This window comes from Seriola dumerili, unplaced genomic scaffold, assembly GCF_002260705.1.
Source record: "Seriola dumerili isolate Sdu_G_001 unplaced genomic scaffold, Sdu_1.0 BDQW01000322.1, whole genome shotgun sequence".
Taxonomy (NCBI): Eukaryota; Metazoa; Chordata; class Actinopteri; order Carangiformes; family Carangidae; genus Seriola; species Seriola dumerili.
This window is the reverse complement of record NW_019174577.1, coordinates 2,543,722-2,560,709: the sequence shown is the minus strand read 5'-3', so window position 1 is coordinate 2,560,709 and position 16,988 is coordinate 2,543,722. Positions and strand designations below refer to the sequence as shown.

General features: G+C 39.1%; 1 protein-coding gene across 1 annotated transcript; it reads left to right on the top strand.

Moving 5' to 3' along the window:
- Nucleotides 1–7,269: 7,269 nt before the first annotated feature.
- On the top strand, nucleotides 7,270–9,153 carry LOC111232192 (forkhead box protein D2-like). The gene has a single exon (XM_022759592.1). It carries the CDS (start codon nucleotides 7,716–7,718, stop codon nucleotides 8,817–8,819), a length of 1,104 nt encoding a protein of 367 aa, XP_022615313.1. The 5' UTR covers nucleotides 7,270–7,715; the 3' UTR covers nucleotides 8,820–9,153.
- Nucleotides 9,154–16,988: the final 7,835 nt, after the last annotated feature.

The following is a 16,988-nucleotide window of genomic DNA, read 5'->3' as shown; positions in this document are numbered from 1 at the left end:
GCTAAAAAAAAAAAAAATCCAAATTAATTACAGAATAAGACCGATAGGCCACTAAAAGTCCCACACTAAAGAAACATGGCCTCAATGAGTCCATATGAAAGGAAACAATTAATATCATAACATTAAAAGGTCCCTATCTGAAAATCATTGGGGTATTTTAGCCAAATAAGGCCTTTGTTCCAAAATAGCCCACTATTATGTCACCAAATGTTCCTGTAAGAATTTGATTTACTTTTGCCAACATTAGAAACGAAATGACAGAAAATGACCGAGCCTCATGCAAAACATTCCTATTAATAGGTGTAAAGCCATTTAGATCCGTTTGACACATTCCATGACTGTATCTCAGAGTTTAATGTATTTTATTGTGACACGTTTCTTTCATATTGCCTGTGTTTTAGAGTTTGTTTTTTAAGTTTACATGCATTTGTTATATCATCCAAGTCTGCTGTTTGTCATGTAAATAGTTTGTTATAATGTAAAAACTTTAATAAAAGAAATGTGTTGATATTGGTGAAGTCAGATTGTCTAAAATAAATTCATTTTTTAAATAAATGTGGTTTTTATTTGTGACAATTTAAATATGTTTAGTTTCTCATATCAATATCTACTATATAGGCCTATATAAATAAATAAATATATTCATACTTAAATGATTTTTAGCCTAGTCTTTACCTCAAAATTCAGACATTAGAAATATTCAAATATTGGCCTGTTGTAAAGCAAATTTAGATGTTTAATATTACCTAACACAAGGTAAACATGAAATTAGTGGCCCTGTTTTTGTAGATGGCAATCAAAAGCCTACCCCCCCCCCCCCCCCCCCCCCCTTTAGCATATATCGTGAGCAGATGTATAAATTAGACCCAGTAAATATTTAGAAATAAAGAACGCATTGTAAAATTATAAATAGAACAGAAATCCCAGGTTACGAATTGTCCACATTTACTGACACTCTAACTGTGTACACATGAAACTCAAAAGATGCTAAATGTTCACCAGATTTAAAACCTGAAATACAGGCCTTCTGTCAAAACTGAGAGAATACCAACAACACAATGACTGAGTAAAAGATGTACAAATGAGATTTGTAATTTTTACAGTTTGTACTAGAGTCTCTGTTTCATCTTCAATATCTTTTTAGAAATAATCTGCCTCAGTCCTACTCCTAGCATAAATGGAAAGGGTGAATTTGTTTTTCTTCATACTTAGTTCCTTTATTTTGAATTCCACCATATGAAGTTCTTATTTAAAACATCTTCATTAATTTAAAAATAATGCTTTTATGTTACTTGTGAAATGAATATTATATATATATCAGTTTTATGTTCCTAAAAACATTTTTTGTTTCAAGGTGATGGATGCACATGTGATATTACCCTTTCAGTGCTCACTCACTTTTTCTTTGAGGAGCCAGAATAACAAATCTACTGATTGTTCACTGGTTATCAAACTATTTATCAATAGTTGTTGTTAAGAATTTAATTTGTTTTTTAGTTTGTTTTCTGTTGAAAATGAAAATAACAACTGGACATTAATTATAGTCAACTGCTGAAGCCTTACATTTATAAAAGTTGCTTCTCATCTCATCTTATTCCTTTGTAGTGCTTCAATGGTATCTTTTCCATCATGGAGAGGTAATTTCATGACTGTGCATCCTGTAGTTACATTTTCTTGAATATATTTAAAAGTTTAAAGCAGAAATAAAAAAAAAAAGAAGAAAGAAAAAGAAGAGAGATAGAGAGATTTACAAAAATTTATAAAAATATAAACTTATTTTTATTTAATAATAAAAATCTCAAATTTGTTTTTTCTCGGGTGATCAAGCTATCAACTATCAATAATTTGGCTTTCCATTGTTGATGCATCTGAGGGGTTGGATGATGTAGGTTATGCTACAATCTCTTTGCAGGGTCCATGATACAATCAGCAAGGGTTGTATCATAATCAAACTTGTATATGGAGTCCCAGCTACAGTTCTTACTTCGTTTTGCAGCAGGCCTATAGCACATTGTTGCCCCAGGGCCACCTGGTGGGTCAATCCAACCATGCACACAGGATCAAACAGGCTGAAGCAGTCAGCACCAAGAGTTCTGGGTAAGTGAGGTGGAACAGCACAAAGAGCAAACAGTAAGTCCAACCTTCTCCCGCGTATGTCATGACCTGGGAACTATTAGATATATCAAATCAGGTAGTCAGGACAAACTCAAAGTGTGGGTTCTGCACATAACCAGCTAAACCTCATTACCTCTGTCTGATAGCCTGCAACAGCTGCCTGGTCAGTTTAGGTGAAGGATGTTGATTCAACCCTGAAATGCTGATGAAAATGAAAGAATCAAACAGTTGCTCCAAGCAGAAATACCCACCACTAGATGGAAGCAAAAGCAAGAGATGTTCAGTCGCTGGGTTTATTTACACTCTTTTACATTTGCAGTTTGTAAGTTTGTTGTGATTATGATTAATTGCACTGATGCTGGTCAACATTGTAAGTAAGCAGGTAACAATGTTCCAAATGCTATTTTTTTTTTACCTACAATGAGGTTGGTTGGATACAAATTACACAGAGTAAGACTTAATCAAATTTTTTAAATGTATTTTGATGAACTGAACTCATGGTTTTCTGCTTCCTTAATTCATACTTAAATGAGCGATTTTCCCAAGAATTGCTTTTGTTAATTGAAGAATTGGAGTGAGTTTATAGAGTGCTGCAGGAATGAGTCCTGAGTATTCAGCATTTTAACACATCTGCTTCCCTCATCCCGAAGTCTATGAGTTGTTTGAATGGGTTTACGGTTAGATGGCTGAAGTCTTAAAAGAGGCTGGTTGCTAACAAGTGGCTAAATGGGACTACAGAGGTTGTCTGGGACGTTAAACGTCATCACATGAAAACTGATCTACTCACCAGTCCGCCTTTATGGTCTCGTTGTATTTATACTCGCGCTTTTTCAAACTATTACTGACTTTGTGAGATAAGGCTTTTGTAGAAGAGGTAAATGCCAAAACAAACTGCAAGTTGGAAGTTAAGTAGTGGTGACCTTTAAGTCATCTGACTGTGATGTAGTTTGTTTATAGTCTAACATTAGCTTTTTAAATCTGGTGGTTGTATTTAGGCTTCAAAATAAAAGTGGTGTTCATTTGTGAAGATTATCATGCTGAACAAAATGTGTAACTATTAAAAACTTTTGTTTGTCACAGAGCTTATTTCCTGCACTAATCCAAAAGCCAATGTAAAATCCCATTGGCTTTTTGTTAAGGGAATCAGGGTGAAGGCAACTTTTGGGTCGGTCTACAAAAATACCTAACTCACTCTATCCACATGCGTAAAAATACTATGTAAAAATACTGATCAATATTTTGTTTAACATGGTTTTTCCAAGTTAAAAGAAGCTCAGAAAACTTTGAAAAGTAGCTGGAAGCTCATCTACTTTTTTTGTTTCCTCAGAGACTTTATTATTCAAAACAATCTTCATTTCATCTTTTAAAGTATTAAACACTGAAAATGGAATACTGAAATCAGATGTCCTGATAGAGAAGACGGAAGCACATCTACTCTTAGTTCCTCACTGAGAAATTCTGGATCAGGCCTTGTACCTTGCCCACCACCGCTGCTTGCGCTAGACTGACTGGTGAAAAAGCAGTGCATGTGGAGATCGGTTTGTTAAAGGGAAACATCAGAGAGACTCAGCCATACATGTTTGAGTCTCAGTCAGACCCAGACTCAGATGAGGAGTCTGCAGTGCACCAAAATCTGCGCCTATACGTATCAGGACGGTTAGCACAGTTAGCATCTTTTATTTGTTTATGTTGTTTGTTAGCTTGTGACTGGCAGTGGTGGACACAGTGTTAGTGGTTGTGCTAATGCAAACTCTTGCTCTCTGTACTGACAAGTTTTCAGGTTTACTTTGCCCGCCCCCCATCCCCGCAAGTTGACAGGATTGGTTCCTTAGGTTTGTGACGTATGAAACCACGGCTTTCTGAGATCGTCATTGGTACAGTGCAGTTCCAATTGAGCACTAATGCAAAGAAGAAATTTATGCAGAATTTGAAATATTAAGAAGCTGGTTAAAGGTTGGCTCTATGTCAGGTTTTGTTTCTTATGTTTTTTTTTTATAATGAAATGAAAATTGCGTCACCTTTTCATGTGCACAACCTGGACTCAAGACTCTGAAAGAAATATTTTGTACTGGCTTCAAAACTGGGATATTGCAATTCCTAACCTTATTCAACAAACTACACCATGCTGGAAAACGTCTCAGTGTGATGTCATATCTGCCCAGTTATCTGAAAGACAACAAAAATGCTAAAACACATGAATATCATCTACAACTTAAAGTGAGTGTTTCCTCCTGCAACTCAAAACTGGCTTCAGCAGGCAGCTGGTGTAGCTTCAGTGTTCATAGATCACCAGAATGAATGAGAAACAGTGGGTAATCAAGATATCCAGGTGCTCCTGTGTAGGTTTGATGCATTCTGGGCTTCCTAAATATCATGGTAATTTTTGTTTCAGTTGGCACTATAGTCTCGTCTTACACTGGTGAATGTATAGAGTCATAAAGTCACAGTCTGCTCCCTTAATCTGAGCCCTAATCTTCTATTGGACATTTGTTTATACTTCATAATGCTGCTCTCACAATCTATCTGACACCCAGAATACTCTATAGGTAGTATGAGGTACATGAATACTTGTGCATCTAGTTAATAATTTCTATACTTTATAAATGACCATGATGTTTCTTATTGGGTCACACAGATAAGAGGATACTGCATTTTATTAACAAATAATTGCTAGTTGACTTAAACTGCTCATCTCTCATTATGTCAGAATCCCTCAGCAGCCTTCAGGTTTTCAGTTGTACCATTTCCCTGTGTACATAGGACCTGACTGTGATGCTTATGACTCTGGTAACAGCAGAGGGCGCCTCATCACCACGAACGGCAGTAACAAGAAGCCGCTCCATTCGGGCAGGTCACGGCTCATAACAACCAAATCCCTATTAAACCTTTGGAACCTTGAAGAACCTGAAATATCCCGTGTAGCCTACGTATTGTAGGTAATCAAATTTTAATAATTCGAAAAATTTATTTGACAAAAAAAAACGATTAAATAGCCTAAAGACTTCTCAGTCATATGCCACAACAACATTAAATACGTACAAGTAATTTTCTTGATAATAATAATAAAAAATAATGCATATAATACTTTTGTATCTAATATTCTTTACACATAAATATTTATTTTTGAACGGGCCGCTCAGTCCATCTTTCACTGACTGACTGTTAAATATGCAACACTGACTTCTAATAGGCCTACAGCACATAATCAACAAGTCTGTGCATAAAGAATGACAGTTTTTCATATCGGAGAAAGTCATGCAGCTCATTACGTCTGTGGTCCCTGTTGCAGAAGACACTGTGAGAGGTCAAGTAAATAGATAAATGAATAAATAAATAAATAAAACGTGGGCATGTGTTTGTATTGAAAAAGACCCTCTGGCACAAAAATGAATGACAGGGGAAAATATCTAATTATGTGTGCTGCGTGTGAGACCCCCGAGAAAGTAAATGTGTCAGGCCTGACGGACAGTTGTCAGGCAAGTCTCAGATTTTGAAAGGACACAGGGCTCAGTCAGGGCAGGGTATTCATGCCGCCTGCTTCACTTCAACTTGATTTCTCAGTGGAACAGGCGTTTCCTTCAATGAATATATATAACCTATATATAAAACAATGCAGATATACTGTATGAAAACTCTGTTGTCCTCTAATAAGTCAAACATAAATAAATAAACGCAAAACTTATAACAGGCAGCAAATTGTTGGACCCACACGGTGAATGGGGTGCTGATGTAAACGCATTACAATAAGTCGGAGTTTCTGCAGCGTAATGAACTGGAATGTCCGCCTGCTCCACATAAAACCCGCACACATTACAGACGCATTACACATTGTCATCTGCTGGCCTTTCTCTCCATGACGAAGACGAATTGGAGCAGGTTGCAGCTGACTATGCCCCTGTGCACCCTTGTGAATTACGCAGAAAATGCAGATGGATAATGTTGTGACTTCTTGACAAGGAAAACACAAAACCCGTGAGAAGTGATCAGGGAATTAGGCTACTGGCCAAAATTCAATACGCCCAAATTAACCAATTTATTATGGACTCGTGCAAAGCTCCGTTTGTATAGCCGGTTCATTTAACACCTTAAATAAAGACTCAGTTTACAGATCTACATGTTTAAACTCCAAACAAGAATTCGAAATAGCCCTCAATTAGGTTAATCGTCAAACGAAAATAGTGTTAATAGACCTATATTAGTGAATTTTGCAACATCCTGCTATCAATTATAAACTGCATTTTTATTTGGCAGATTCTGTTAACAAATATATTTGACAAGTAATGGAAATGTAGCCTAGTTATTATCATTAATATTATCAATAATGGTTAATAATAATTATTACTATTAATACTAATAATAACAACAATACTAATAATAATAATAACAATAATAATAATAATCGGATTTACCTCTCCAGCTGTGTCATTATATTTATGAGTGCATGTATTTTCATATATTTGAATAATAACTCACTTGTAACTATATTATGAACAAATGGGAAATTTGAATACACTATAAAAATGTTCAGTAGCCTATAAACTTCGATTGTGTTTGTGGGCTGTTTCATAAATATCTCAGTCACCATCATCGTTGTACACCTTATACTTTTCTCACACTGTAAGAAAATGGTCAATTTAGATGCGTTTAGATGAATTTAAATAAGTCACGTAACCTCGTGTTCAGAAATAAACTTGCATTTCAAAGGAGTAAATAAGAAAAGTCTTAATTCGGTTGTCAATTAGATTTTTTTTTCTTGCTTTTAATGGACTTTTGTTTTTTTCAAAATTCCTATTTTGAAATAGATTATCGATATATTGATGAAGTACAGAATAAAGGAGATCTCCACCTAGTAAATAAAAACTTAATTACTTAAACTTAAACAACTTAATATGCATGAAAACAACTGATAGCATATTATCCTCCTGTAAAGTGTAGGTTTATTAGGCTGTGTGTTTTTTTTTGTTTGTTTGTTTTTTTTAACCAAACATGATTTCAAGATTCAAAAGCTGCTCCACATATTACTTTTTGCAGGGTGATCTCGTCCAGTTCCTGGTAACAGTGACTCAAAGACCACGTGATCAACGTGGTCCTATAAATACCTTTTGAAAGCTAAGGAGGATAGAGTGACAGTCTGGCTGGATACCTACCCAATCCCGTGCGTAAAAGATATTTTGGAAAGACACTTGGATATCCAAAAGTAGACTTTTAAATACCTACAGCACAAACTGATCACAGACGGAAACCATCGCATTTGAAGACAACCCAAGTGTGTATCGGTGCAACATCGATGATCTTTGACTGTCTTTTTTACGCCTGAAAACCCGAAGTTTTCTGCTCGATGAGAACCTCGCACGGCCCTGCTTGACCAGCCTCGGACGACCAGGAGTCACCAAAGCCACAGGTCAAAGAGTTATTTATCTTTTGAATATATTCTAGCCATGTGTGCATTCAGTAGTTGGAGATAGAGCTGCAGCAGAAGTCTGGTGTGGTTGTAAGGGGGAGAGGGAGAGAGTGTGCGCGCGCTCTCGCTCATTAGCCTCACCGGACCACAGGAGGAGGAAATCTGGGAGAGAGGGGGAAGAGAAGCGGCGTCTCCAAGGATGACTTTAGGGACGGATATGTCCGACAGCTCTGCATTGTCCGAAGATGTGGACATCGATGTGGTTGGGGGTGACATATCCGTCGGAAAGGACGGAAAGTACATTCACCACGAGTTCAACTTGGACAATGACTCGGACGATAATTACTCCCAGAACGCGGCCGAGAGGAGTTCCTCTCCCGGTCTCAGCAGCTCCGACTGCCCGTCAGACCAGATGGGATCCAGCGCAGACGCCGGGACCGTGATTGGGGACAAACCCAGAAAAAGTGCACTTGTGAAGCCACCTTACTCTTACATCGCCCTTATCACCATGGCCATCCTGCAGAGCCCCAAGAAACGCCTCACTCTCAGTGAGATCTGCGAGTTCATCAGCAACAGATTCCCTTACTACCGGGAGAAATTCCCTGCATGGCAAAACTCAATTCGCCACAATCTTTCCTTAAACGACTGCTTCGTGAAAATCCCACGGGAGCCCGGCAACCCAGGAAAGGGCAACTACTGGACCCTCGACCCGGACTCCGCAGACATGTTCGACAACGGGAGCTTCTTGCGCAGGAGGAAGCGCTTCAAGAGGCACCAAACTAATGAAATCCTCAGGGACTCCGGTGGCTTCCTACCCGGGTTTGGATACGGTCCGTATGGATACAACTATGGACTTCAGCTGCAGAACTTCCACGCAGCTCACAACCCGTATCACCCACACCACACAGGTGGTTCATTCCCGTTCCCTAACGCCCCCTGCACCTTGCCCTCATCAGCCTCCATATTCCCTGCGCCGCATCCCCTGCCCACCCTTTTAGGGGCCGACTTAAGAAAGCCCTTTTATCCCCAACTAAGCCCGTCTCTGCCACCTCTCAAGACGGACTCCAGCACCCCGAGTCGGCCTTCATTCTCCATTGACAATATCATCGGTGCGGCCAACTCCACCGCCTCTTCCTACAGCGCGCAGCCGGGCAGCCAGGCTCAGATCCTGGCCATGTTGACCCCAGCACTGGCCTCTGCTTCCAGTCATTTGAACCTATCACAGGACAGCATATTACACTCTGCTCCACAGAGTGAGACATTTTCCAGCAAAACCCCGAATATGAACACTTGTCCTTTCTAAAAAAAAACCCAAAACAAAACAAAAACAAAACAAAACAAAAAATGGACCGCTGAAAATCTTTTATTAAAAAGCCAATTGTGGCGTCGTCCTATGTGAAGGTAGGCTGAACATTATTGCGTGTTTTGGCTCTCCTAACGATGTAAGAGGAGAGAAAGGTTTATTTATGACTTGTAAATATGTGTATAATATTGAGAGACAAAAACGAGAGAAACTCGGAGGGATCTTTTTAAAAACAATGCTGGCCTGTAATCTGGCTTGTGGCCTTCACTTGACAGTGGGAGGAAAAAGAAAATGATCCTGTTATTTTATAAGTTAAAAGGTGTCACCCATGGCTACGGGGATGATTTACAAGTTTTTTTTTTTTTTTTTTTAAATATAATTGAGAATTTTATTATGATTTATATTGTTTTTATTTTGTTGCGTCGTGAGAAAATGGCACTGTTGTTGTTGACATATGGCTGACAAGAGACGGCAAACTCAGGTTTTACTTAGAAAGCACATGGAGATAAAGGGGGGGGGTGGGGGTCGGGGGGAGTGGGTTCTGACAGAAAAATAACCATTTCCCACTATCGCCCTCCCCCCCTCTCCACCCCCCCACCCACCCACCCCCTCGAATCTCCTCTACATGGTGAATTTGTGACAATATCATTTCATGTTGTTGGACACGTAGGCTGTGTGGTTTTGGTATATATATGAAAAAGAGCGCATTACCTCTCTCAACCTTTTAATTGTTGTTCGTTCCTTATCTATTTCACAATTTAATCTGTGAAGCATACAGTATGTCATGTGTTGCCAATAGAGAGAGACACCTAAATGTTCATAGGTCATTTTTTGTTGTAATGACAAGAATAATAAATGTTTGTGAATTTGAAAAAAAAAAATCGTTATTTATTTATTTTTTATTGCATGGAAAATTGAGGCGTCAGAAATGTAAAAAAAACAAAACAAAACAAACCTAAAGGCTAACGGACTATAAAAGCAGCACATGAGTTGAATCAACCTAAATCAGGCTATATGCTGTTTTTGTAAACCTTTTTTATTTATTTATCTAACGTGTAAACGAATTGTTTTGGCAGGTCTCAAACATTTTGACATGTATGTTGCAGGACTTCATCCCTTATTTGAACGATTGCACACGGTGACAGTAAATTCTCCATTTAACTATTTACACTTTAAAGCCAAATCTCAATATTCATTCTTGCTCCAATCGCAATTATAATGAATTGAAGTGTGAACACCGAGCAGTTGCAACGAGGGGATCAGACGAACTCAGCTCAGTCTGTTTGGCATGCAGTAAATGAAGACTTTGTAGGTGTGAGAAACGGCACACAAATTCTGTTGAAATATTTCAAACACGACTTGATGTATATAACAGTCATGAATATCACGCAACAGTGGGCAAGTATTCCTCTTGTGTGGCTCTTGCTCGCTTGTAAAGGACCATTTTCTAGCCAGTTACAAAGGCCCTAAATGAATGGGGGACGTTAGCAGGCCTCGGCGGTCTGTAATTGAAAGTGAACAAGGATATACCCACGGTCTTTTGGGCTTTCGTTGCTAATTTGTAGCAGCATTTTTCATCAGGCTCCTAATCCACCATAATGCGGCTTTTTGGCCGTTTGTTGATGTTGTCAGTGTGGACCCCTGGCCCAAGGGAGTGAATGTGCGCACAGCGAGCGGTCCCCCTGTGAGACCAGCCAGCCACACACACACACACACATTGGGACCCTGAAAAGCAATCTTCTCAAAAGGCCCTCGGTTTGCTCCGCTTTCATGTCATCTGTGTTGTCTCGGGATACATATAAAAGAAGCAGTGGGACTCGTCCGGCCACAGAAAACAGGCCCATTGGTCTTTTTCAGAGTTGTTGGAGCACATGTTTCCAGACAGAAGGGGGTGTAAAGCCTCTTTTATTCACCAGATCTGTGTGCAAATGGTTAAATTAGTTTGTGGGTGTTTTGACAGATGATTATTAAGGATGAAGGGTGGGAGGGCTGACTCCTCTGTTTTCCCTCAGCACAGCTCACTGAAAGTCTTTGAAACGAAAACCAACACATGACTACTTTCTTTATCCAGAACCAGCCTTTCTTTCCTTCTTTCTCTTTCTCTCATCTTGTTAGTGCAAATTGGGCAATTGATAAATATCGCATCGGGACTGGAGAAATCATTTTGATTCCAGCCTTTCCCCCCCGTTATATCCGCGACGTTAATTGATATCCTGCATATATAATTTACACAGTAAATGAGGTGGAAAAAAACATTAGCAGACTATTGAAGTTTTCTCCGCACAACCCGCCCTGACAGGGAGTCATTACGCACCGCATCAGTCCATTAAAATCCACATGAAGCGTTTGCAGAGCTGGTTAAAAAAACGTTTAAGTAACGGCAGGAACGAAAACTAAGCCAATAAAAATCACTACACACAAAGCATAACACACATACACACACACACAGAGAGAGAGCGAGAGAGGGAGAGAGAGACACACACACTGGATCTGCCATGGAGAGGTTCAGCCAAAGGCACAGGCTTTGAAAATGGACGACTTGAGACTGAACCCATTTGTACGGATTTTCGGATCAAATGCGCAGCAGCATTGTTCGTGTCTGCTGTAAGATTACAGGCTTGTGACCAGAATAGACCTGGAACTTGCTCTTCCTCAAACCACCACAAACACTGAACACATTAGACATCCGGAGCGCGTCTTACAAGACGTCCGTTCATTTTTCATGTAAGTCCTAATGGGAGATCACCGCCGCTTATGTATTGACACGTTATACTTGGTAGAGACGCAGCTCTCGGTGCTGGTTGTCACTTCCAGACCACCCGCAGGATCAGCACCGGACAGCGAGTCTTTATAGGCACCACGACGACATTCGTCATATTTCGTGACGTTTTCTCAGACGAAATGAGGCCTGAGTGTTATGTGAAGTGACAGCCAAATGACTCAACAGTCACCACAAACACATTCATAAATTTCAAGGCATTTCCAATCTCTTTCTAACCGTTTCCATGTGCCCTGTTTGGGCAGGAAGCAGCTTTAAACACGTATTTCGTGCCATTATAATTTATTTAAAGAGTTAGATGTCAACATAAATTTAGATTTATCTCTTCTCTTCATTCTAAATATTTGATCCTTTCAGGATTCCCCGGGAAAATCCTAGAAATGACAGACAGTGATTATAGTAGGACCTCATTATTATTAATATCATTATTATTATTATTATCATTATTATCATTATTTTAATTATTATCATTATTATCATTATATACATTTTCGTTGGGCTCTCTCCTTAAACAGGGCATGGCAGCAGGGGATTAAATGAAATCGTTCAACCTCAGTCTTTCACTTGCCAATAATGTCTGTAATCGATGCATCTCGCACTGCAGTGTCTTGAAGGACACAAAGAAAGAGGGTGTGCTGACACCAAGTGTGTTTGTGCGTCTGTGTGTGTGTGTGTGTGTGTGTGTGTGTGTGTGTGTGTGTGTGTGTGTCTGATGTCACGATGGTCTTCAAGGTCACGCTCGTCAAGAAAAAATGTTAAAAGCCATTCTTCACTAACTGTATACATAACTACTATAATATAATATAATATAATATAATATAATATAATATAATATAATATAATATAATATAATATAATATAATATAATATAATATGGGCTGTAACATCAATATAATGGGAATAAACATGGATAGTGGGAGACCTAGGTTTTAGTCCCGCTGAAATTAACTGTAGGCCTATAGTCACTTCAAATAATTAATTCTACTAAGAGTTTGTTCCAAAGGACAATGAAAGAGACCAACAGCAGAGTCTGACGGACACACAATTATAAAAGTGCAACTGGGAAACTCTGGAGTGTGTAATAATGAAAACACAGCCCACTCTCATTTTACGTGTTGGGGACATTCTGGAAACCCTGTCTCTCTCTCTCTCTCTCTCTCTCTCTCACACACACACACACACACACACACACACACACACACACACACACACACACACACACACACACACATTCCTAACGTACCATCAGTGGACTATGCTGAACAAGTGTGAACCGCTATTTCTAGTCATTTTGAAAAAACTTTATATGACTAATATTGTAAATATATAGTTGCACTCTATTAGTGCTATAGTGGCAAAAAGGCATGACCACCTAAAAAGATTACATTAAAACATGTAATTCATAGCTATACAGGATATGCTGTATGCAGTGGATGTTTTTGGATATGTAGTAGACAAATGTAGTAAGAGTTACTTTAGAACTACTGCCTGCATGGCCAGCAAGCACAATTATGAATTACACACAAATATACATACTCATAAAAAACCATTTCAACTATATGTTGCAGCAAAATATTAAGTCAAAATTCTTTAAAAAGCAACCCTCTTGATTTACTTCTATTTCTATCACTTCTTCTACTGAAGTTAGCATGCTTATCAGCTAGCCTTGCTCCTGTCGGAGCTGCTCGTCACTTTCCGATACTGAGTCACTGTAGCATCCAGGCTGCCCTGAAGCAGTAGTGCTACTCAGAGGAGGTATTGTAACCTCTTGTATTGTAAATGCAATGATGGCAAGACAGATGACAGCTGTTAATGCCAACACATAAAATGCCGGTTTACAAATAGCTCATTTAAATTATAACAATTAATAATAATAATTATAGCAATTTAAAAAAGGCCGTTTTTTGTTTTGCAAACTACACTACCAGCCAAAAGGTTAAGAACACCTCCATTTTTTTCAGCTGTTTCTTACATTTGAATCCTACATTTAATCTAAATGTTTCACTCATTCAGTTGAACACACTTTCTACAATAGAAAGGAAACATTGTTTGGAAAGTTTGTTCCTAAAACTATTGTAGAAGTTCCCACTGTTCTTCCATTATATGAAACCACTGTCTGGTTCCTTTCCTCAAATGTTTTTGGGTCATTCTCTAGGATGAACCTCTGAACAACTGGTCTGTCTTCCTTTGTTACTTGCCTTTTTTTCACTATTCTGATAGTAATATACAGTGCCACTTCCTGCAGTACAGTAGTGTCCTAATAATGCATCAAGGTTTGTTCCAACAATGCCTTTGTACAGACAGAGAGTTCGTAAGTAAACAACAAAGTTGCTTCAGATTTAAGATAACCAATTTCTTAATCCCTGAAAAAGGTGTGTTGTCTATGAAATTTACATGATTTCTCAGATTTGGGTGACCTAAACCTTTTTCTATTTTTTTTTTTTGTTTCACCTTGGGCGGTTTGCCTCTTATCTTTGTAATATTTAAGGTTACTGACTGGAATTAAACTGCTTAAATTTCAATAAAAACTTTAAAAATGGTTGTGTTTTAAAACTTTGAAGCAGTAGTGTATATCCACACTATAACTCTGCAGTATTTCTACAGTTCAAACTGCACGCAAGGTGCAGTAAGCCAGCAATCAAAAACTAAAGTTCAGGATGAGTGTGCTACCAAGAGGTTACTCAAATCTGAACTTAAAAAAAGTATAAAGCAAGAACCTGAGGTCCTGTTTTCAAAGAGGAGTCCAATTCATCATCCTGGATTTTTCAAAGTGGGATTATAATGAAATGTTTTAGAGAAAATCCACCCTGTCCTCCTTCAGCAATCTCTGTCAACCTAAGAGAAAAACTAGATCAAGAGAAGCGAAGGTGAACGTTTGTCCTTGCCTTCCCTGTCAGTGAAAGAGGATGCCTTAGATAATGAGAAGGGATAAATGGCTTAGTGGAGCCAACCCCAAACTGAACAAATGACTATTCAGTTTGTTTGCACAGAGCTTTTTACATAATGAAGCACAGTGAAGAAATGTGTGCTCCATTTGGGGATTAGATAGTATCTGAATTATGCGACTCATCCTTGTGATATCTTTTCAGAATACCCCCACTCTTGTATTTACATATATCTTTGCAGTTGGATGAACACTGTGAATCTCTAAGCGTAGAGATTTTCATGGTTTTCAGATAAACTGGGAGATGACATGTTTCACCGTGACTCACCAAGACTGAGCTCTACAGCCATGCCTGTGGCTCTGCAAGACTGCACTTAGGCAGAGCAGTGCTTTTAGCTTCACGCTAACATCAGCATGCTAACATGCCCACAGTGACAATGCAAACATACAGATTTTCAGCAGGTGTAATGTTTACAGTGTTCACCATCTCAGTATAGCATGCCATCAATATTAAACAGAACATGTAGCAAACCCAACATGGACCTGAGTGGCCAATAGGATTCCTCCTGAAGGGACCCTGAATGTCAAAAATTACAAAAATTCAAGGCAGTTGATCCAGTAGTTGTTGAGATAGTTTAGCTTGGCTTAAAAATTCCTTCAAGCTCTCCCACTTGTGGCCCAATGGGATGCACAACACTCCACCAGAGACCCAAATCAACCACAGAAGAGACTTTTAAACGACAAGTGCATAGAGTTTCTTAACATAAATATACAAACCAACTGGGACAGTAACGCAATACTACAAAAGACACCTAATTAGAACACAACAGCAACACTGTCACGACCTGGCTCTAAGGCCATGACAGAAAATGTTGGAAACACAGATTGAGGCAAATAATGATAAGTTTAATTACAATAAATAATGACAAATGAGGTGAGGAGCCAAGAGAGAGAGAGAGACAGCCTGAAGAGGTGACCTCTTATAGGGTGAAAGCACTGGGCTCAGGTGCTCCAACTAGGATGATCTACGCGGTACTCCGCTCTCCAGGTACCCACTGCACTGCTGAAAAACCCTACCTAGAAATAGAAATCACAGCTAAAGATGGGCCAGGGGACCGTCACAAACGCAAAGACCCAGACTGAGAAGCAGCAAGACCAGCAGTCCCCATGCTGGAAGCCTTCCATTCCGATGCTGGCACCGGAGCTTTTAAGCACTTCATTCCCAGGCCAGGTGCACCCCATGGAGGGCGGATCAGGAAGCACCTGGGTGGAGCTACAGAGAAGACAGGAGAGGAAAAGGGACTAACAAAACACCAGGAACACATATAGCTGGAACAACATATTTCAAAACCCTTCAAAAAAGCAATATTTTCAATCTCATAATGAGGCTCTTCTCCTGTAAAGTTTAAACTTTGGAAATACAAGGTTTTCAACCACCAGCAGCAATAAGAATATTAATCCAATGTTCCTAAGAGTCTTTATTTACTGTAAGACTTTGTAGCATCAGTGTGAGTGAATGCGTCTGATGTAGCCCAGCATTCAATCAATCATTTTCATGGATCTCCACAGTCGTCATCAAGAGGAAGGAAAAATGTTTAAGGCGGACGAAAAAAAATGCAGCAGTCAGCAATACCCATCAAATCCCATAACAAATTACGTTACTATACACAATGAAGCAGGAGAAAACTATAGATTAGTTAGCCAACACAATTTTCATTATTCACACAGCTGTTTGTCAAAGAACTCCCACCGTGAAGCCACAAACTGCTGTTCGGCTCTCATGCATTAGAACTTGGGCATGTCAATACACTATCCTAGTGACTCCCCAGTTTGTTGTAATTTAAAATGAGCTAATTTTGCCCACACATTTTTTGCCTGCAGATCGTGTTAGTTGGGTGCAATAGATGTTAGACAGACACAGCTAGCCTCAGAGACTGACAACATAACTGTAGAGCAGCAAGCCAGTGCACACAGACTAGTTTGTCATGTGTGACATCTTCATTTTGCCATCAATTCCTTAAAGAATAATGGTGATGCCCTTAACGGAGACATTTGAGGCACCACTCAAGCACGGCAGCTCATAGCCGATTCCATCACTTACTCTATCCTGTAAGATTCAGGCCTGAATTAGAAAATGTCTCCACAAGGGGTTTCTCAGGGGAGCTGCAGAAACACAGGTCTGTCTTTGTTTAGAGACTTCCCATCCACGTAATGACTTTACATTATTATTTTCATCCTTCTCACAGCCAGGGAGGGGACCGTGATTGAATCCAAATCAATCTGTCAGATGACGATGCTAGAAAAGCCAATTGCATTTTAGCAACTCACAGAGGAGAGCTGCATTCACTCACTAGGCAAACCAGAGCCTTGAGGAGATTATAAATTGGAGAGAGCAATTGAGTCTGGAGCAAGATTTCCATTCAATTCCAGTTTAATTAGATCTCTAGCCTCTAATTGACTTTCTAATTTTTCAATTAGCAATCAACATTAGATTTCTTTTTTTTTT

Bases quoted from the DNA above. Each gene is read 5' to 3' on its own strand.
- LOC111232192 (XM_022759592.1), top strand. From the start codon at position 7,716: ATGACTTTAGGGACGGATATGTCCGACAGCTCTGCATTGTCCGAAGAT.